This window comes from Indicator indicator, chromosome Z, assembly GCF_027791375.1.
Source record: "Indicator indicator isolate 239-I01 chromosome Z, UM_Iind_1.1, whole genome shotgun sequence".
NCBI classification, from domain to species: domain Eukaryota; kingdom Metazoa; phylum Chordata; class Aves; order Piciformes; family Indicatoridae; genus Indicator; species Indicator indicator.
The window spans coordinates 43,696,373-43,719,561 of NC_072053.1; the positions used below are offsets into that span (position 1 = coordinate 43,696,373).

General features: G+C 34.8%; 1 protein-coding gene across 1 annotated transcript in view; it reads right to left on the reverse strand.

Moving 5' to 3' along the window:
* Nucleotides 1-261: 261 nt before the first annotated feature.
* The window catches only part of BNC2 (basonuclin 2), a 249,286-nt gene continuing 226,358 nt past the window's right edge, over nt 262-23,189 (reverse strand). The window contains exon 5 of the mRNA XM_054397963.1: nt 262-922. Within this exon, the coding sequence (XP_054253938.1) occupies nt 262-922 (661 nt within the window). The remainder of the gene's footprint in view (nt 923-23,189) is intronic.

The following is a 23,189-nucleotide window of genomic DNA, read 5'->3' on the forward strand; positions in this document are numbered from 1 at the left end:
TTTATTTTTTCTTGAAGGGTTTCTCCCCTTCAAATTAAAGATCCCACCTTTTCATTTCTATACTGAAAAAAAGGAAACAAATTAAACCAACAACCAACAAAGTGGGAAAAGCACCTGGTGTTTTTTTCTTTTGTTAAAAAAAGAAAAAGATTATATATATATGTATATTATATATATATATGTAAAGGGAGACTGTATGTGGCAGTTCAGATGTGGTGGGCCCTCTCTGAGAGCTGGCATTATGCTGTGTCCATCCTTGGACTAATCTACTGAAGTGAAGGGAATGTTTTTATGCAGATTTGGGTTCTGACTGTGCCGATTTCGGCTACGGACAGAGGAGAACATCATGTTGCACCCAGGGACTTTGCACTTGTGCATTTCTCGCAAGTGCACTGTTTTATAGTGCACTCTGAGGGTTCCCTTGTTGCTGTACATTTTGTGGCAAATGTTACACATTATCCCACCGTTGCTCACTGAAACACTGTTGAACATGAGGGATCCTGAGACATCAGTGCTCATACCTACAGCTAAGGCGGGGGTATCTGCTTTGTGTGCAGATTCCCCGCTGTCACTTGCCCCATCAACGTCGTCCAGGAGAATGCCCTCATCACTTCCTACATCAGATTCTCTTGAGGAATGGATACTGCTGCTGGACTGGATGCTGGAGGTGGTGCTCAGGTCAAGGACCATATAGTCTTCTGACATGCCCCTGCCATACCCATTCATATGGGAATCCTCAGTACCAGCGGGTGAGGAGGTGTCTTCCCTTATGTCGAGCCCCATTTGATGCTGAGCGCCATATATCTTCACCAAAAATTCATCACGGAGGTCCTTACTAAGAGAAGACTGTGAGGTGTCCAGGCCCATGTCATCCAGTTCTTTGGTCAACAGTTTACGGTGCAGGTTTATGTTAGCACTGTGTCTGGGAAAGGAAGAGGGAAGGGAGAAAATGAAAAATGTACAGTATTTTTGATTAAACATAAAGTCATTAAGCACCAAATATAAATTCTAATTTATCAATTGTTTATTAAAAAAAATATATCCCTATTCATGTTTCTTGGAAAATTCAGTCTTATTATAAGTGAACAGATTGCAACTTAAAACCAAACCAATATAAGTAAATAAACCTTTTCAGCTACTGCTCCTAAACATTACTCTCCAGCAGCAGCTACAGCTCTTTTACTTGATATTTAGAAAACAATATATTGTACTAGCAGAAAAGACAAAAACTTCTTCTTGGTTCCTGAATCCCTGCTGGCCTTCCTAAAAGCCTTACTTCAACAGATAATATTACTAATGTATGGAATCTCTGTGTATATTCATACCTATGTCTATCTTTAGATTCATATCCTTATATATTTAAATATTTAACTATTTTAATATATATTTATAAATATGCACTCACATAACTGCATAACTGAACTAAAGGAGGAGAAAAAAATTAGAGATAATTGAGTGACACTTATTTAGAGGACCTGATTCTGATAATTTCATTTTAGTATAAAGATATTCAGAATTGGGCCAAACCAAGAGAGGGAAAACTTGAAGGGTTTAGGAGAACAAGTCTGAAATCTCTATGTAAGCTTCTGAAAGTGGTTCCGTCCTTCTGGAAGGGCACTGCTGCTCTTCCTTTTGCTCTTCCCAGTACTGTGACTGACGCTGTGCTGACTGACCCAAGCAGTATAATTTCCAGAAAAAAAACCCAAATCAATCAAATCACTTAAGCATGGACTTTGGTTTAGGTATGTGTAGAAGTCATTGCAGGCACTTAAAAGACACTGGAAAAGCTGTCACTGACTTTGGACCAGATCCTATCAGCTGCAGGTTAAAATAGTCTCAAGTGCTTTACAGGATCTGGGCCTTTGGTCTCAAGAAATAAAGCACTACCATTGCAAACAATAAAAGTTTTGATTAGTAACTCTGTGTTATTTTAAATACTGCATTCTACTCTCCACTTTTGACATTGGCTTTATTCATCCATTGCAGTAGAACCTCACTGATTTGCAGTAGTGTCAGGAAACCCTCTTTGAAAAACTGCATCTTTGAAATTACCAATACAACTAACAAGCATGACCAACATCAAAGGCTTCTGACTGCAGAACATGCTCATTTTGTCAAATAGCTTAATAATAAAAAAAAAACAGTTTAAAGTTTTCAGTATTAGAAAACTTTAGGATTCAGTGTTCAGAATGTGCAACATTGCTAGGGAAACAACAAATGTTTATTTAGTTTTCTTTGGAGGGTGACTGGATTTTCAAGTCAGTAAAAAAAGAATTAGCGAAGTTCTACTGCATAACATTCTTTGCAAGCTGAGGACCCAAACCCACAATTTACAACATGCAGACTCACCAGTCTGTCTGCCCATTATAAATTGCAGATCAGAGCCCAAATGTAGGGGAAAAAGAAAGGAAAGGGAAGGGAAAGGCGGGGGAAGGAGGGGAGGGCAGGGAGGGGAAGAAAGCAGAGGAAGAGGGGAAGGAAGAAAGAGAGAGTTTTAACATAGGAATACTTCAATTTACAAAAAAGCACTAGGTATAAAACTAGCATGGCAACACAACAACAATCAAATATTTTATAGATATTCAGGTCCTATGGTAATGAAAAAGATTGAAGGGCAACAACAGCTATTAGCAATATTTCCTTATTGGAAGCTTTTATTTTAAGAAACCCTTTGAAACATACCTCTCAACCAGCCGAAGACTCAAACATGGTACAACAATAATGCAGACAAATAAGGAAAATACAGATATAGGACGATTAAATTGCTGTGAAGTTAATTTCTGTAATTTTCTACCACTTTAATTGTCATTTGTCCATCTGTGGCAATAACTTATGAGAATAAATTAAGAAAATGGCAACAGAAGTGATCTGTCTCACTCACCTGCAAATGCAGGTAACTGTCCTCTGACATGAAACAGATACTGAACTGCAGTTTAATTGCATTTTCTCTGCTTGAGATGCAATTATTCCAGTAAGGGGGAGGATGTCTAGAATGGAAAATCTCTCTTCTCATGAGGACAGTTGAGAGGTATGGGCAAGGGTGGAAAAAAGTGGAGAGTATTCCTTGTTTTTCTCCCACACGAGAAATATTCCTTTCACACAAGCAAGTATAGCACCATTGCTTTTTTGAGGTGCAGAAGTGTAATTATGCATATCCCCACACTGCACTTAGGAAGGCTGAGCTTACCTTGTGATAAGATCAGCTTTCTAATCTTTTGCTAAATACAGATCACAAAAAAGAGAGAGAGAAGAGAAGAGAGGAGAAAAGAGAAAGAAAGGGGGAAGGGGAGGAGAGAGAGAGAACAAATTCACATTCCAATCCAGACATATCTGGTTTTTTTAAAAACTCATAAAGAAAAAAAAAGACAAAAAATAATATTTGAAACCCATAAATAAAGATGTTTTTGAAAGTCTTGACTGTGAAGCTGTTTCTCATCAGCTGTAATCTCACTTACAGTGTTGTCCTGATGGATATTGACTCAACCACACAATATGAAAAACATAAAGCAAATTAATCAAAGCATATTCAGAGCATCCCCATTATCATCCACAAATGAGTTCTGAACAGATGCATGCAGTGTGCACATATATGAATGATAAACAGTAGTCCCAATAGTGCCTTGCCTTCCTGGTGTCAGATGGCGTACAACTCCACATAAAGTTCTTAAGTGCAGTACTGGAAATGCTTGCTGTGAAGGCCTGTCCACACTGACCAGTGTTATTACATGACCATAAAAGCACATTTGTGCTTATCGTCATAACACTAACTGCGAACTACTCATAAAGTGCTTGTGCATTTCCTTATAATTTCCCCCTCCCCTCTTCACTCCCCTGGTACAGAAATTCGCTGCAGTGTAGAAACTAGTCATGATGACTGCAAATGTTTTTTCCACGCATTAGCACTTACTGTTTCCTTGTTTTGCTGCTGTGAAAAATAGCAGCCAGGCATGCATCTCAACATTTGCTGAGTGAAAAGATAAGAACAAATTACCACATTAAATAGAGGCCACTGATCCCCAGATGGACAGAGGCCATTCTGAGAAAGACCAGTGTAAGGATGCAAACCCTGCTGATGCTCTTATCAGAAGAGATGCCTCCCTTATTCAATTCTCACTTACAGCAGTGGCAATCAGTAATCTAGTTAAAGTATGTACCAGCCCATAATATCTGTCAGACAAACGATGTGCAGAAATGTGTATACCAGTTCTGGCACTCTGCTCAGTAGTGTCCCTTTTCCGCTGTCAGCAGTACTGTTGGATTCTCCTAATATAATTACATTGACTTTTATTCAATTAAGTGCCATTCCTAGCCTTAAAAAAAAGCTACTTTATCAATTGATTCAGGTGTAATGCAATAATAAAGATGAACTCATGGCAGTCCATTAGCTCTGCTGTTCATAACTTCTGAACATACGTTCATTCATAGTAGTCGATTTCCATTATGCAACCACAGTTCAAAAGAATTGATTATTTTACATTAATTTCTTAATCTATTTCACTTGTGTTTAATACTCTCCTTAAATATCATATGCAAAAACACTCTGGTAGGGATGAGAGGAACAAATTGTGAGAAAAAAAGTAATTTATTTGGATACTGAAGTTTTGAAATATTATGACAAACCAAAATTACAGAGGCTAAAACCTTGTCAGAATTAGGAATACTGCATGTGAAAGTATTAGCCACACACTTTCCAGCAGCTGAACAAGTGATGCGATAGGAAGTCAGGAAGACATGCTAGCCTAGTGTGCTCAGAGGCTAATGCTGCACCCTGTTTGTCCATCTGCTAAACTACTAAATGTAGCACTGCACTGCACCCTGAGGTGCAGACTGAGTACTTTGTGCAGGGTGCTGCTTGAGCAGTACCCTGTACAAAGAAGGTGTTTCTCAGGGCTGACAGCAGCATTACCAAGGTTTCTTTTGGAACAGATGATGAGAGATTTCTGTGTGGAAGGAACATCTCTATGGATGTAAGGCTGGCAAAAAATAATGGATCCAGCAGTAAACATTTAAATCAAGAAAGACAAGTATGGATAAAGGCAGGCTAAACAGGCAGCACACATCAGAAAGTTTTTAAAAGGAGACGTTATGGGAAAAGGCAAACACTGGAAATTTTCAAGCAGAATAGGTTGAATTTAGGGGCAGAAATGAAGCATGATTTGCTGTGAAACTCTCATGGCTATTACTCAGCTGGAAAAGTGGAAAGGCATGTTGCTGACAACCTGTACTCTGATCTAGTGGCTGCAAACTACAATCAGAGGAAATGAGAAAAGTAGCATTACAAATATCTGCCCATACTATCTTTTGTCCTGATTAAGGTAACTTCTTTGCTCTTCTCATCCCATGTTCTTGCTTTTCTTCTTGGAAAATGTACACATTCAGGAATCTTAAGTTGCCCAAACCACCTTCTTCATACCAAACTGACGTATTCCATCCTAATACAACTCTTTCCCTTGCTTGTCACACCCAAATCATAGCAAACCCTCAGCCAATTCTAGCCACCTTGTGCTCTGTTCATCTGTCCTTATGGCATCTGGCATCAGCAGTTTCTTGCTTCAGCTGTTCTGTTTGCTGATGTGATTTACAATGCTGCTGCCCCTTCCTCCTCTGAATACTGCTTCCAGGTATGTGCAAACAATGTTCACTGAGTAAGCTGTGGCACAGCTTGAGCAGAGTGATTTTTGCAGTGCAAGAACACTGCCATCAAACAGGTGGAAAATTATGAAGCAAGATATGCCAAAACCCAGCTGAGCTTCAGCTTGACTTAGGTCCATTTTTCCTCATACTTGAGCTAGCTAATTTAAGGCCATCTCTGGTATCATCTGCATTTACTGCTGTATCTGCAGGAGGAAAACTTGAAGAACCTAAATGTCTGCCAGAGATGTACATATATATGTAGAAAAAGCAAAAAATATTTGACCACAGAAAATCCTTTCAATGACTCACTCTGGACTTCTAAGACTGCTTACATGTACATCAAGTAGCAAAATGACATTTTGGACAATGAAAAGGTTGCATGAAGACAACTGGTGAATAAAGTCTTCCAGGCAGAAATATGAGTTTGAAAAAGCTTAACTAAAGGCATGTCTTGCTCAGCTCCCATTACCAGATTTATTTGGTTGTAGGCAGAGAAGATGGCAAAGAATATTAGTTCTGTGAATCTAAAATATTAAGTGGGCTAAAGAATATCCAATCATTTGTTTAGCACTGTACTGAATGTTCTGTACCCTTAAAACCAAGGAGAATATTTTTTTCTAAGATGTTTTGAAATGTAGCTTGTTGTAGCAAGGAAGTTGTAGCAAAGCCTGGTTTAATTGAGGAGGGCCAGAATGCCTTGTTTTTCCACATAATTGATATTCTTCTTTCAAGTTACTATTCAAAAATTAGATATAAGGTAGGCAAGTATGGAAAATCCTCACCAGAGTGAATTCAGCCTTCTGAATTCCATGATCTTAAGAATAGATCAGTGCTGCTATGAGGATGATAATGATGAAATATATTAAATCTGTGGTTGTGGCAAAGTTATCTCACCTCTAAATTCACCATTGCCCTTTCATTGCCTAGCAGCAAGGCAATGCAGCAACTACAATAGCTTTCTGATAGTGGGTATGATTCTACTGGTAGTGGTATTTTTCTTCCCTTGTGAAGTTCATGGAAGTGTTTTTCCATAATTAGAATTCATCGTCTGTTCCACCCCACCTACTACTAGCAAGCTCCTCTAGTGCAAGATGCACTATGCATCAACAGAAGAAAGGAGAATATAAACCTAGAAATATGGTCAATTAAACATTCCTGCCATTTAAACAGCTCATAAATCCAGATGGGTTCTCTTCAGTAGTTTCTTTCTACACTTTGATGTCAACAAATCTGATTTTGTTAATTTAATACATATTTGTCAAAAAGAAAAATGCAATGAACACTTTATTTTAGTTTATTTTTATTCAGTTGGCTTTTTAATTTCTTTTTTAGGTGAGTGAGGAGGAATTCATCAGAGAGTAGAATTTGTCCTGGGACAGAAATTGGCATTAATTTTATGCATGACACAGGGCCAGCTTTGGATGCACGCGTGGTTATAGTCCTACCTGTACTTGGACAAATTTCATCGCTGGTGCACACAGCAGTTAGGGATTTTGGATGATAAAGAGTACTCCTTTTATTTAAATTTGAGTATTACTCAAAATTCAAAACCAACCGCATGAAAAAATTTGTCAAACGTGCTGTTCACAGTTTGGGGCAGGGAGGGTTGTTGAAAACAGAAAGTAAAGCATTATTTTCTTTATTTTTTAGCAAAATAAAAATATAATTAAACTTATGGGGATGAAAAGGAAAAAAAAAAAAGGTGAGAATGGAAAAGCAGCATAATGGTTAGGGCAGTAAGTTAGAGACTAAGTAAACCCAGTCCCTGATGCAGTTATACAGAAAGGCCAAGCCAACCAGTGTCTCAGAAAACTTCATAGCTATTGGACCCTTGATCTCCTTGGCTGACTGTGAGCAGACCCCTGATGAAAATTTCATTTAAGCATTACAGGACACCATATTGTTTATTAAAATTCTGAAATAAATAATTTCAGCATTTCCAGGTATATCCCACCACATGCTTTCTTCTTATGTTTCCAGACAAAACAATATCCAAATAGCTTATACTTCAAGTGTTCTAAAGATGTATTTTTCAGCAAACATATGATTTGCCAAAGTAATATCACTCAGCTCCATCGTTCAAACTCTGTAGACTAATCAGACAGAATTTCACAGCAGGGGACAATCAGTCTTTAGATAGCTTTGCCTTAAGATGTAGTAAGTGATCCCAGCATTAAGTAGTAACACAAAATTTTATTTGGATACTTAATGCATTAAAAGTCACCATTAAATTAATTTTTGTTAAATTCTGAGGTTTTTTTCTAAGTAAAAGTAGATTTTTTTTTCTTTTTGAAAAACAAACAAAAAAAACAGATAGAAGCTAATATTAGGTTAAAAAAACCTGTAACCACATGATCTTCATCAGTTCGAAGAAGTTTCCACTACAAAATCAAAGGCCAGGACACATTTGCCTGGTGGTTGACATATACAGATTGGCAAACATCTTATTAAAGCTGGATACGGAAGAAAATGGTCAGGTTGTACAGGCCCCATACAAGCTATCCTCTTAAGCTCTGTTATTCTGGTTTAAAACACTATAAACAATAAAACTTTCATTATGCCCCCATAATAGTTTCTTCACACAAGTCCTCAGCTCAATACTCAGCCTATGTTTTCACCTATAATGAAATGTTAAAGCAAAGTCCTCTTTGCTTCTCTTCACCTCAAAGTCTGTCAATTAAGATTTATAGTTTTGTTTAAAAAAATCACATAATTTTACCTGCTAATGCATTTTGCTAACACATTATTGTAGTCTTACCTCAATTTCATGTTCCTTTCTTGCTTATTTAAGACCAAAACTCATAGAAAGGCCCAGAATATGTGAACATAACAGAAAGTAAACCCAGAACTTTGTGATTTCTCATAATCTCTGCAGACTGAAAAGGCTGAGCTTCATGCAGCTAAAGTCAAAGAACCAGAAAATCAGACTTTGTGCTAAATATAAGAGTGTGCATATTTATGAGAAAAGATATGGCCTTCATTCTGATATTTCTTCAAGAAGGAATAAGCAATCATTTCCCCCATTTACTTAAAAGAATCAACAATGAAACAGTTCCTGGAAGTTAATTACTAATGGAAACTGTTACAAAAATAATTTTCTCAGTTACTGTTCTAATTTTGCCGCTCTTGTAGCCATCTTTGACACAGCTTTTCCTGTAGTTTTGTTTGTTTGTTTGAATTAACAAGATTTTTTCCCCCCATAAATCTAAGCAAAGATAACAAAGGCACGAAATCCTCATCTGACTTAAATTTTAGAATTCACACTTATCTGGATAAGACTAAAGTGTCAGGCTGTGTACTAGTGCTTCCATGTATTTGAATGTGTTTAGTTTCTCTCTAAATGTTAGGGGGAAATTAGGGATAGGGGCCAGACTTTGGAAAACAAAGGGAAGGGACAGAAAATACTATGGCATTTCTGTGTGAACAATTTGGGTAATAACATCAGTTATTGAGGCTTTAAATTGCATAGAATCTGAAATATATTAACCTTTCATAGGAAGAAAATCCAAAAGGTAAAATACAGTTCAGCACCTATTAAAAAAAGTAAAAAAAACAGTGCTTATTAAATGCAGGAAATAAAGGACAAGCAAGTTCTTGCAAATTAAAGATGTGGAGCCCCATCATTTCAATCCTTTTCAATATGAAACAAATCACTCACACTGGTCACGAAGACAGCTCCCTCTACATTCAAATTATTCAGTTGAAGATAAGCTCCCATCAAACTCTTTAGGGGTTTAACTAATTTACTGCACAGATACAGCACGTCTGTTGTAATAACAGGTTGGATGTATTGGGGTCGACCATTTATCAGAATTAGACTTCTTTTTTTCAATTCACAGTGAATTATGCTGCCTACACTGCTCCTCTTTCTCAGAGCTTCCCATCCCCTTACGGCCCTTAATGTGGCAGGCAAACAAAATTGACAGTCTCATCTTGTCAACAAGGGGTGATTCTCCTGAGAAGCCATTTAACTTTGCAGAGGAAGCAATGTATTAATGTGCCTGTCCCAGGAATGTTAATCATCTTCAAGCTCCCTCTAACTTTGACATGAACGAAATCACCAAATTTGTTTACTAAATGAATCGTAATATGCTAATAAGAGAGCATGACATATATGGTAAAGCCAAACAGATGGTTTGTTTACTCCACTTTGCTACTTTATAAATGTTGTAACTCTGAAGATGTTAGTGAGAATTATTGGTTTGTTGGCAGTGGCAAACGTGCCTTTTGCATACTTAATCCACAGTTAGACTCAGGAAACAATTTGTCATCACTGTGGAATGCATAAAAGATGTTAATGCCGAGATGGCAACTGTGTAAGCAAATACTCAGGTTAGCTGTGGAACTGATATCTGATGGCAATGTTTGCTACCAAATTAATTTCAATGTAAAACCTAACATGTGCAGGATTCTTGAAAGGCTCAATAATTCAGTACATACCTGTTGAAGAGTTTAGTGAGATGGTCCTTACGACGAGAACAGAATTACACTTTCACAACAGCTGTGTGTGCTCAGAAGTATCGAGGTCATGTCGCACTCTTAATATGTTACTATTGTTGTCTATTTAAGATCAGCAGATATTACAAACAAAAAGCACAACCACTAGTATACTTGCCAAAGTTACTCATAAACAACCAAAACTGGCTTGCAGCACTTCAATCTCTCACTTTACTATCTGCCTAGAAGCAAAATAGACTCATTACAAAACAGCCAGCACTCTTGTCTGATATCTGAATGGGTTGAGAAAGTTTAGAAAAAAAGATTTATCTGATGGAATATTTTCTAAGTTAACCAATACTGTATTACTGTTACATGCATGAGAAGGTCATCATATGTATGAAAATGTCCTCAACACTGTTGGCAATCAGTCCAACTGCCACAAGCTCTTTCTACAATATACACATCCTCTCTGGAGAAGTTTATCCCTGCGTAGGCAAGGGGTAGGCCTGCAGTGCAGTCATGCATTAAGTCCTCATTTTCCATGTGCTGAAGTAATTTGATGGTCCTTTCGCCTTAAGAAGTACAAAGGCAGCATCCATGTAGAATCTATTGCCAAACTGCATGAATTAACATTTATTTTCAGACATAAATCATCTAAATATTACATGATCCAAGCATTGTAATCAGAAGTTTTCATCCTTCATTTTATTTTGCCGTAGCAAGAGCCATGTAAAATGTGAGAATTCTGCAAGATTTCATACAAACGGTCCTTTAATTTCAGCATCCTATCCAGCAATTCTACAGAGTTTCAAGTATAAGTAAATGCAAAAAAAGATACAACTCAGTGAGAACAGCTAGCTTCCCTCAGTTCTGCTTTGAAACCAATTTTTTTTTTCTACCAGATATTGAGGTTCACAGACTTTACTGATCACATTCGAAGTTCAAAATCATAACAAACCATCAGATCTAGGGATAGTTTTGTATGATTTTAGGTTTCACAGCAAATATGTAAATAATTTCTTTTGGTCACAACACAGTGGTAATTCTCACTTCCACTGCTTTCTTTGTCTAAAAATGCTGGGGTTATTTATATAACGTCAGAATAATTACAAAACCAAATACATGCAGCACTTGGTGCATAATAAAGAATAATAGCAAAAAAAAATAATAAAGGAACAAGGTTTCTTTATTAGTAATTTTACGTTACTAAATAAGTATCTCTTTCAGGTCACCTGGCAGCTGATTATCCTATAACCTCCAATAACTGACACCCCAACTCCTCAGTAATTTCAATCCTTGGAGATTTTTCTATACATACTATTGTCAGTGGTTATTAAATTCTCAACTTTTTACCAATCCACAAGAGACTGTGCAAAGACATCTAAGGGAAGTATGAGTTTAGCTTGCTGTCTAAGGATTATTTTGGAAGAAACATTAGCGTCCGTCCCAGCCTGATGCTTATATCTCATTTGAAACATCTACTCATTCCTGACCAACAAAGAAAATTTCAATAAAGTACTTTTACTGGTTTAACAGCAGTGAGCTCCTGGGATTGTCAAAGTGCTCAGTCTTTTCCGAGGAGAGAAGGAATCAGCAGCTCAAATATAATTAACCTTCCATTCTCAATGCAAACTGCCACGCACAGGAGCTCTGCAGTCGATTAGCGAAGTTATAACGGCCAACAGGCAGAGGCAAAATTGGTCAAAAAGTTGGCTGCTGCTGTCATATTTTTAGAATTATGATTAATGACACTAATAACGTGGATGATTACTGATATGTGTATCTCCTGCAGTTTATCATATTGCACTGGCTGCCTACGTCCACAATAAACATGATGCTATCATTTACCTCTTTATTGAAGGCAATCCTTCTCTTGAAGGAGCACATTCTAATTACTTTGTAATGTTTTATGTCTTAAACATTTTGCAGCTCTGGACCTTGCCAACAGCTTCATGTCTACCATTGATTAATTACAGAATGTTTAATCAAAATTTAGAACCTAATGCAGTCATTTATGAGTGTGCTGCAGTGCCAAGATAGTTAGGCTGCCATCCCAATCTTGGAGAGTACTGGGTTCAAAATTAAATTCTAGAAATATGGAAGATGCCAAAGATTTTACCTTGAGTTATTTTACTTTGAAATCTTACTTCATTTGATGAATGACTAGCACCCACCTAAAATGAGAGGTCTTTCTTGTGCATGTATATGTGCTTGAATATTCACATTACATTTTTCTTCTTCTTTAAAAGTCTTAGTTTTCCCCTTTGTGTCACAGTTCCTTCTCAACTCCTTTATGTGCCTTACAAACACCAGTTGAGAGAGGATAGTTTTGAAGTGGTTAAACAAGTGAAAAATAATTTGCAGGGACAAATACATAAGTTTTTTTTTTAATGTGGATTTTTATGGTACTGTCATACAACCATTCACCGTTGAAGTTAAGTGTTTTTTTAATACCATTACTGAACTGCTGAAATGGATGCTAATATAGCTTGGAGTGCTAATGTCAAATCCTGGTAATAAAAAAGACAGACTGCTGAATGAAATAATTTCAAGTAAAAAATAGAACAGAAGTGCTCTCACTCTTGCTCTCCACTTTTATTGAATTGGGACTGACTGAGCCAATTGCTTTAGAAGTCTGTAAAACACAATTACTAGTGAGCTGACTGACCCATCCATGCCCCTTCTGTGACAGAACAAACTGAAAAGGCTGCAGAATTAGAACTGCTCCCATATCTGGCTATCAGACCCATGTGACGTCCAAGTGCAGGATCTGTTATCCTTTCCTGCCAGGGCCTGCCTCCTCCCCTCATGAAACCTTGATTCTGCGTCTTGCATAAAATGTAGTGTGCATGCATCTTCTTCTCAAAACAATAGCTTGTTTACCTTTTCTGAGTCAGAACCCAATTTCTTTTGCTATCCATTGTATTTTTAGATCTTTATCCACCAACACAGCTATTTATAGGCCTTTCATTCAGTACACGCATCCACAGACACACACACGTATACATACATGTTTGGACTATTTTTATTATTATATGTAAGATTTATGGACAGCAAAAATAACTATGTCCTGCTTATATTTCAATTGCAAGTGGCTGAAGAGTAATTTCCTTTTTTTTCCTTTTGCCGTAACAAAGGAAAGGAGAGAGAAAGAGAGAGAAAAGAAGGAAGATGGAGAGAAATAAAAACCCTATGTTTTGAACAGGAAGCAGGCAACGCTTTTCCCTAGTTAATAAATTAAGCAATAAATTTTGTAAAGCACTAGAACCAAAACAAATATCATTGGAAATAACTTATAGAACTTATAATTTACAGCTTATTTTTCAGATTCTTACAGTTTGAAATGGACATACAGCTTAGGCTTTTTCTTTCCCCTTTCACTTCCAACAAAAAAAAAAATAAAAGGCAAACCCAACATGACAGAAAAAAAAGAAAAAGAAAAAGAAAAGGAAAAAGAAAAAGAAAAAGAAAAAGAAAAAGAAAAGGAAAAGGAAAAAGAAAAAGAAAAAGAAAAAGAAAAAGAATAAGAAAAAAAAGAAAAAGAAAAAGAAAAAGAAAAAGAAAAAGAAAAAGAAAAAGAAAAAGAAAAAGAAAAAGAAAAAGAAAAAGAAAAAGAAAAAGAAAAAGAAAAAGAAAAAGAAAAAGAAAAAGAAAAAAGAAAAGAAAAAGAAAAAGAAAAAGAAAAAGAAAAAGAAAAAGAAAAAGAAAAAGAAAAAGAAAAAGAAAAAGAAAAAGAAAAAACCAAGAAAGCTTATTACAATTATATCCTTTCTTTCTCTCCTCTTGTTCTACCCATAGTAAATGAACCACTTTACATTCGTACACAAAGCTAATGAAGTTCTGCAATACTTTTTTTTTTTTTTTTAAATGACATTACACAGTTTTGGCAAATCTAAAACTCTTTCATTTCTCTTCCAGGTCCATTTATATGAAGCTTGCAGGTGCCTTATGGCAAAAGTGCTAAATTATTTCTTAGATCTCTTTAAGTAATGCTTTTCAGGGCAGTTTTAAATGCAAGATGAGATTTAATTACAAGAGAAGAAAAGGAAAAAATGAAATAAAGAAAAGAAAAGAAAAGAAAAGAAAAGAAAAGAAAAGAAAAGAAAAGAAAAGAAAAGAAAAGAAAAGAAAAGAAAAGAAAAGAAAAGAAAAGAGAAAAGAAAAGAAAAGAAAAGAAAAGAAAAGAAAAGAAAAGAAAAGAAAAGAAAAGAAAAGAAAAGAAAAGAAAAGAAAAAAGAAAAGAAAAGAAAAGAAAAGAAAAGAAAAGAAAAGAAAAGAAAAGAAAAGAAAAGAAAAGAAAAGAAAAGAAAAAAGAAAAGAAAAGAAAAGAAAAGAAAAGAAAAGAAAAGAAAAGAAAAGAAAAGAAAAGAAAAGAGAAAAGAAAAGAAAAGAAAAGAAAAGAAAAGAAAAGAAAAGAAAAGAAAAGAAAAGAAAAGAAAAGAAAAGAAAAGAAAAGAAAAGAAAAGAAAAGAAAAGAAAAGAAAAGAAAAAAGAAAAGAAAAGAAAAGAAAAGAAAAGAAAAGAAAAGAAAAGAAAAGAAAAGAAAAGAAAAGAAAAGAAAAGAAAAGAAAAGAAAAGAAAAGAAAAGAAAAGAAAAGAAAAGAAAAGAAAAGAAAAGAAAAGAAAAGAAAAGAAGAAAAGAAAAGAAAAGAAAAAAGAAAGAAAAGAAAAAAGAGAGAAAAGAAAAAAGAAAAGAAAAGAAAAGAAAAGAAAAGAAAAGAAAAGAAAAGAAAAGAAAAGAAAAGAAAAGAAAAGAAAAGAAAAGAAAAGAAAAGAAAAGAAAAGAAAAGAAAAGAAAAGAAAAGAAAAGAAAAAAGAGAGAAAAGAAAAAAGAAAAGAAAAGAAAAGAAAAGAAAAGAAAAGAAAAGAAAAGAAAAGAAAAGAAAAGAAAAGAAAAGAAAAGAAAAGAAAAGAAAAGAAAAGAAAAAAGAAAAGAAAAGAAAAGAAAAGAAAAGAAAAGAAAAGAAAAGAAAAGAAAAGAAAAGAAAAGAAAAGAAAAGAAAAGAAAAGAAAAGAAAAGAAAAGAAAAGAAAAGAAAAGAAAAGAAAAGAAAAGAAAAGAGAAAAGAAAAGAAAATAAAAGAAAAGAAAAGAAAAGAGAAAAGAAAAGAAAAGAAAAGAAAAGAAAAGAAAAGAAAAGAAAAGAAAAGAAAAGAAAAGAAAAGAAAAGAAAAGAAAAGAAAAGAAAAGAAAAGAAAAGAAAAGAAAAGAAAAGAAAAGAAAAGAAAAAAGAAAAGAAAAGAAAAAAGAGAGAAAATAGAAAAGAAAAGAAAAGAAAAGAAAAGAAAAGAAAAGAAAAGAGAAAAGAAAAGAAAATAAAATAAAAGAAAAGAAAAGAAAAGAAAAGAAAAGAAAAGAGAAAAGAAAAGAAAATAAAAGAAAAGAAAAGAAAAGAGAAAAGAAAAGAAAAGAAAAGAAAAGAAAAGAAAAGAAAAGAAAAGAAAAGAAAAGAAAAGAAAAGAAAAGAAAAGAAAAGAAAAGAAAAGAAAAGAAAAGAAAAAAGAAAAGAAAAGAAAAAAGAGAGAAAAGAAAAAAGAAAAGAAAAGAAAAGAAAAGAAAAGAAAAGAAAAGAAAAGAAAAGAAAAGAAAAGAAAAGAAAAGAAAAGAAAAGAAAAGAAAAGAAAAGAAAAGAAAAGAAAAGAAAAGAAAAGAAAAGAAAAGAAAAGAAAAGAAAAGAAAAGAAAAGAAAAGAAAAAAGAGAGAAAAGAAAAAAGAAAAGAAAAGAAAAGAAAAGAAAAGAAAAGAAAAGAAAAGAAAAGAAAAGAAAAGAAAAGAAAAGAAAAGAAAAGAAAAGAAAAGAAAAGAAAAGAAAAGAAAAGAAAAAAGAAAAGAAAAGAAAAGAAAAGAAAAGAAAAGAAAAGAAAAGAAAAGAAAAGAAAAGAAAAGAAAAGAAAAGAAAAGAAAAGAAAAGAAAAGAAAAGAAAAGAAAAGAAAAGAAAAGAAAAGAAAAGAAAAGAAAAAAAAGAAAGAAAAGAAAAAAGAGAGAAAAGAAAAAAGAAAAGAAAAGAAAAGAAAAGAAAAGAAAAGAAAAGAAAAGAAAAGAAAAGAAAAGAAAAGAAAAGAAAAGAAAAGAAAAGAAAAGAAAAGAAAAGAAAAGAAAAGAAAAGAAAAGAAAAGAAAAAAGAGAGAAAAGAAAAAAGAAAAGAAAAGAAAAGAAAAGAAAAGAAAAGAAAAGAAAAGAAAAGAAAAGAAAAGAAAAGAAAAAAGAAAAGAAAAGAAAAGAAAAGAAAAGAAAAGAAAAGAAAAGAAAAGAAAAGAAAAGAAAAGAAAAGAAAAGAAAAGAAAAGAAAAGAAAAGAAAAGAAAAGAAAAGAAAAGAAAAGAAAAGAAAAGAAAAGAAAAGAAAAGAAAAGAAAAGAAAAAAAGAAAAGAAAAGAAAAGAAAAGAAAAGAAAAGAAAAGAAAAGAAAAGAAAAGAAAAGACAAGAAAAGAAAAGAAAAGAAAAGAAAAGAAAAGAAAAGAAAAGAAAAGAAAAGAAAAGAAAAGAAAAGAAAAAAGAAAAAAGGAAAAGAAAAGAACAGAAAAGAAAAGAAAAAAGAAAATGAGATAAGAGAAAAAAAAAATCACTGTTTGCTGTTATGCCATGAAAAGGTCAACATGTGAAAAGTCATAAGTGGTATTACACATGAGATGTTCCTGTGATACCTCAAATCCCAACAGACCATATAAAGGAACCTCCATTGCCCAAGCAGGTGTCCCAGATTTAGAGAAGTTTGATTTGGGGTTTTCTTTTCCCCAGGGTTCATAAACAACAGAATCACACAATATACTTGGTAGGAAAAGACCTTGAAGTGCATCCAGTCCGACCTCTGACCCAGCACTGAAGGGTCAACACTATACCATATCCCTAAGCTCCAGGCTCACACATTGCTTGAACACCTCCAGTGATGGTTACTCCACCACTGCCCTGGGCAGACCATTCCAATGTTTGAGAACCCTTTCACTGAAGAAGTATTTCCCAATATCTAGCCTAACCCCCCCCAGCACAGCACGTATCCATTGACAAGTATTTTTTTGTAACATCTTTTACATATCCCACTGCAAAATGCTCCTGTCTCCTGTTTGTTACCAACCAGCCTTTAGACCAGTACCTCAGAAAAAGGTTGCTACAGCAAACGGCTCCCTGCAATTCTTAATCAATATATCTGGGTCTGCTAGTCAAGACCTATATTGTCAAAAAGCAAAGGAATAGGTAACCAGATGAGCTTTCTTTTACTATACTGGTCATCTGCTACATAATTCTCCTTCCAAAAATAATCTATGAGCTCACAAACCCTAGGAATGACTGCATTTTTGGTATGAGGCCATCCATGGACAATGTCTGTCTTTGTGTAAATAAGCTGACAGGACTGTCCTGCAAAACACTGGTCTCCAAAACAATATTGTAGCTCTTTGGAATCATCTATAGCTAGTAATTTTTTGCTCTTCTGGGTCATGTTTCTTTTTCTATGTCATTCTAGGACTTGCTACACTAGTCTTCTTACTTTCAGGTAAACTCAGATATGCTCCAGCATAATAATGAATATTCTCAAATCTAGGGGCAAAGGCGTAAGTATGATTTAGAGGAGAAAAAAATGGCCTTGCATCTACAGGTAACCCTTGTCTAGGCCATAAGATCTGATAAAGAGTTTGTTTCTTTGGGTGACAGTTTCTCTTTTCAGACAGAAAAGCACAAATGACAAATGTGTATATCGTGTGTATATAACCACATCTACCTGCCTAGATAGCATTTCTCCACCATAAGCTGTAACTCCCAAGGGCAACAAACATGCAGCTATTCCTGTCACAGAGGTGTCTCCACGCCTCTTTCATTATTTTTTTCTCAGACTCCTCTACCTGAGTGTACTATATCTCAGGCTGCAGTGTCTTGTTGCATTTTCATGCATCCAAGCCTGCACCTAATACATGCCAAGTACATCTTTCTCCACTGTAGCAGAAATCTTATAGTCATCTTCTGTTAAAAGAAGAGGTCGAACCTTTCTCTGCAGAAACTAATGTAGGTAGATGTCTTGTTTACCCTGCTTCCAAAAGTCTCTAGGGAAGACAGAATAGCTCTGTATATAGAGAAGAGCTTTTACATTTACTCAGGTAAGTGGAAAATATTCAATATTCTCCCACCATCTGGAGAAGAATTTTGGTTCTTCTAGTTATTTCCTAGGAACCCAGGGGCAACCAGTATATTATGAATTCATGTTCACAGTCTGTCTTCCCAAATAACCTCTATCATCAACCATAAAATATAGTGAACTATGCCAAAAACTTGGACAAAACAAATTAAGCATTTACACTATTTGTCACAACACACACCAGGGGAAAGAATTGCTCAATGTGTGCTTTGCTTTTGGCAAGCAGTTTCAGTGCTTTACTTATGCCTACCCCTTATCTTAATACTGATGTAACAGTTTATTTAAACAAACCTTTCAGGTCACTGAAATGTCCTTAACTTATTCTGCAAGTTCACATAAAATTGAACTGCACAAGATAATTCTTGCACTGCACAATAAATTTCTTGCACTGCACAAGGAACTACACTCTCACTGTCAAAGCGCTACCATTTTGTGTGCCAAAAGAGAATGAGAAGATGAAGACTGCAAACCATTAAAAAAAACCACAAAACAAAATAAACACCATCTCTAACTCAAACCCCAAACAAATTGATCTGTGTAGTTGAAAAAGACCTCCCTCTATGCCAAAGCTAATCCTGCAATGTTTACTCACATAAATACCCTATTTAGGGCTAATTTTAATTTATTTATTTTCTTTTAAATAATAATTTTTAAAAAATCGTTTGAAGAAATTAGTTCTCAGGATTCCAGTTTCAATTCTGCATCTCCTGGTCAGTATGCAATATGACAGGCAATCTACATTCAACATGACTGATCATGGAAGAGGCTAGCTTTCTGTTATGGGTGGCCACAAAATGTTTCATTATAATCAAGGTTCTCTCAGATAAGGAAGAGTTATGTGACTGCAAGAAAAATACTAGTGGTTCATAAAATTGTTTTGGAGAAGTAGGTAGACTCTTCACAATCTGCATCATGTCTTGGAACAGTAGTATAGGTATAAATATGTTTACATTTTTAAAAACACGTAAAATAGCCCTTTTGTCTCTTGATAAAAATGGTTCATCAAATACCTAATGTCCTAAAACGTGATTTCTTTGTTTTTTTACTGGAGGAATTTCAAACTGTATATGACAGCTAATTGTATTAGGGAAATACAGTAATGGTTATCATGGACTGGTGTGAAATATCTTATTTATTGGAGCTATGTGTTCTTAAAAAATATTGCATTTATAGAATTGTTCTCTGAAAATGAGAAGATTCCAAGCATTTAAGCATGATGAAAAATGAGTGCTACTTTATCAAGGAGGTGATAAGAGGTAGCAGCTTTCTCACATCTTCACCTCCCTTGATAGTGTATGCAGTGGCTTATCATAGGTAACTGATGTTAATTTATTCAAGCACACCTGTACAGAGCTGGAAGTCAGGTAACCAGACAAAAAGTATGTCTCTGCTTTTTCAGTACAGCTACCCAGAGGCCTATATCCACACAAATTTAGTTCTGGAGACATCAGCAGGTTTTAATAGACCACCTACAGATGCCTTGCTCCATACAAATCAAGGAGTTTACATGTTTAAATCTGGGCTGATTTAAGTAGCAATCAAGTGGCAGATCATACTTGGCATCAATAGTTGCCTCATATTTATTTATAAGTCACCCTGAGCAGATATTATTTTGTTTTTAAATTTATTCATGGGGCTCAATCACTGTTCGCATCTTGTAGAGCACACACACTCACATGCTCTCTTTATGAGAACACTGAAAGACAAACCTGAGCAATAGTTCTACTTTAGTAGCAGAGAGATAAAGTGAAAAGTTCTTGTTTTAGTTCTGTGAATGGGTACATTGAGAATTAATTTGTTTTGCACACATTGTGAGAAAGGAAAATGTGGTAATACATTGTTACTAATGCTGTGTCATTGTTTAAGAAACAATATTGCCAGTACTGGGGTGAAATGGGGATTTAGCATGCACTACGGCTGACAAATAGGGTGGCTGTATTTCTCCTCAGTATCTAATAGTAGCTTATTAACTAGACTTATTGAAGGCAGAAGGTCCACCTGCCTCCTGTTTCATCAGTGGTTTTGACCACAAGATCCTCGGCTCCTAAAGGTGAGAGCCATCCAGAAATGAATCCAGCTACTCTTAGCTTCACCTTCCAGAAATGAAGCCAGCTACTCTTAGCTTCACCTTCCAGATCTTTACCTCTGCACATGCTCTCCAACAGACTATTAGATGAAACTTTGGACAGGAAATTACTATTCCCTCCTCCCATCCATGTTTCATCCACAGCTCAGGATCATTATTAGAGCTGCTGTACCTCACTACTGGCTTCAAGGATCAACCACATCTGTCTCTTTGTACAGCAAAGTCTGGAGCTGCCAGGGCAGGACTCATGGATGAGGCTGGGAAGCAGATCGCAGGGGAATTTAACCATTGGGGCCACAGGCACTTTCTCCTCACTCACAGGACAGACCTTCTCTGAACCTAGAATCACTTTTCAAGAACAATTCTTTCCATTGAAGTGCACTTCTCACAGGAATTTATCTTTCCTTCTCTCTCTTTTTCATCTGAAAAATTATTTGAAAAATATGTTTTCTCTGTTCAAAAGGAGGCTTAAGATATTGCTTCTGATCACTGACATAATTTTTTTGTATGTTATCTTTTTATATTTGCTCTCCACTTCCTTCTTATAAGAAGGTGTAGCCTGAATTTCTTGCCCTTAGAAGAAAGGACATCTGAAGTAAATATAGAAAAATAAAAGGATGAACAGATAATTAGTGAAGAATGGAAGAAAAAGTGTTTGTCAGAGGTGTAGTGCTTCCAGGAAAAGGAAGACAGAAAGACTTCCCTGATTGGGGAAAAGATGAAAGATACAGGTATTTAAAATTTGATGGATGAGTTGAGGGGTGTTACCTGTGGTTCAAAAGGTGATGACAAAAAACCAGCCTTATAAAACCCCACAGCCTAGGCTCAATGGAGCTTGGCTATTCAAAAGCAGTATACTCTAATTTTTAGAAGATAAAACAGAATTACTGAGTTATTTACAGTAAGGGCTGGGACTCTGCTTTGCTTTCCTCTGCCCTGTGTTGAGAAAACATGTGAGGTGGGACTCCTGAACCTTCTGGTTGACTCTGATTTACAAGGAATAGCAGAGTTTAGTCAAAGATCTCACAAGACGATCTAACCTTTCTGGCAGAAGAACATTTACATAGGAGCTGACCTTGGCACAAATGATGTGGGAATGGTAAAGCTGGATTTAGGCAGCTCTTAACAAGCATCGCTATACGATGTCTTCCACAACAGAGGTTTGCAGCTGTGACGTGGATAAAGCCCCATCCTTTAGTCAAAGCAGCACTACAGTTGCTCCTGGAATGATCTGCTGCCTCTGGTAACAAGCAGTTTAAATCACAGCCCCACCCTTGCAAAGCTCATTTTACAACAGCTACACCCACTGTCAACAATTTAGAGATTTATGTATGCAAAGGGTAGGAGGATATAGTAAAGACCTTGATTAACTAGAATTGCATTGGAAAAGGTTATAAGCCATGTCACATGCCTTTAAAGGAAACAGAAATGATCATCCAGTGTTATTAATCTCCACATATTTTTAGGAGGTTTAGACCTCTATTTATAATAAGGTTAACAATATTATTAATACAAAACTAGTAATATCACTACTGAAATTACTAAAAATAAAGATTTCAAGACTATGTAAGTTATGGGACGCTAAAACTCTGATTGCATTAAGAATATAGTCCTGAAAAAAATTATTTTTAATTTTCAAAGCAAAGAAATTTTAAGTTTCTTTAGCTAATCAAAGATTATGTGACTCACCACAAAAGCAAATCACACAGACTTTTTATAATCTGTATAGAGTGGAACACCCATACATGATGATTATTATCCAGGAATTATTATTGTGTGCTTTAGGTAGCTTATTTCTTATTTTTTTTTTTACAGGAGTTAATAGCAAAATGCTTCTGAGCCCTTAAGTGAAATTGATTTAAGTGGCTGGAAGAAGTTCTCACTTTGCAATGCTATTGATTTAGTTACTCAGTTATCTTTGAGATGCTCTCCATAATCTGAAGAGCAAGAAATTGCATACTTAGGAAATGATTCCCTCTGAAATAAGCTTATGTATTCAAAAGGACTATCAGCAAAAATTAAAAATAAATTGTATGGAAAATTCTTTAGGCCAGAAATTTGAATTTTTTTTTTTTTTTTTTTTTTTTTTTAGTAAGTATGAGGGAGAAAAAGTTTAAATTGTGTTTTCTGCACATTCTTAGGCATTGCACTTCTGGATAAGAATGGATAGCCCAAGGAATTTTTGAAGATGTTTTCTGCTCAAGTATCTGAAAGAATTACTATGAACCAAGAAAGCATTGCTTGCTTTTTTTTCCCCAGGCTTTCCCAGATAACTATTGCAATCCAGGAGTGCTAATAAACTTACAAAAACATCAAGCATGAGTGGGCACAAAAACTGTACCACACCTTTGAATTTTTTTCAAGCTTTTTTTTTTTTAAACCACTTTAAAATCTTTGCAATTAAATGATATAATACGCCTTCAAACTTCTTTTGTCCTAAGTGCAACACCTAACTGAAGAACCATGTTCTGTACACTATCAGTGGAATATTACAATAAGATGCTCTTGTGCCTTACACAGCTCAAAATTATACGTAAATAATAATTTTGCTTTAAAATATGCAGCCTGCATTTTAAATTCCTGAATCAGATTATGTTATATGAAGTTTTCTCCAAATGTACACTTTTTTAATGTTCTTGTCTCAGAAATATTTTATCTATGTCATCACAGTCATCACTTTCTTAGAACATAATCTTTATTATGCTAAGTTTATTATTAGCATGATCTATGGATTCCTACCAACATTTAATATATTGTATAAGGATCCAAATTCTAAAGCTAGCCACTTCTTCACATGATGAATGGAAACCAGTTTTGCTTAGTACACTGACTTTCCAAAATTCACTTGAGGAAACAGATCAACCTACCCAAATTAATAATTAATAAAACCTGTGCAATTTCAGAA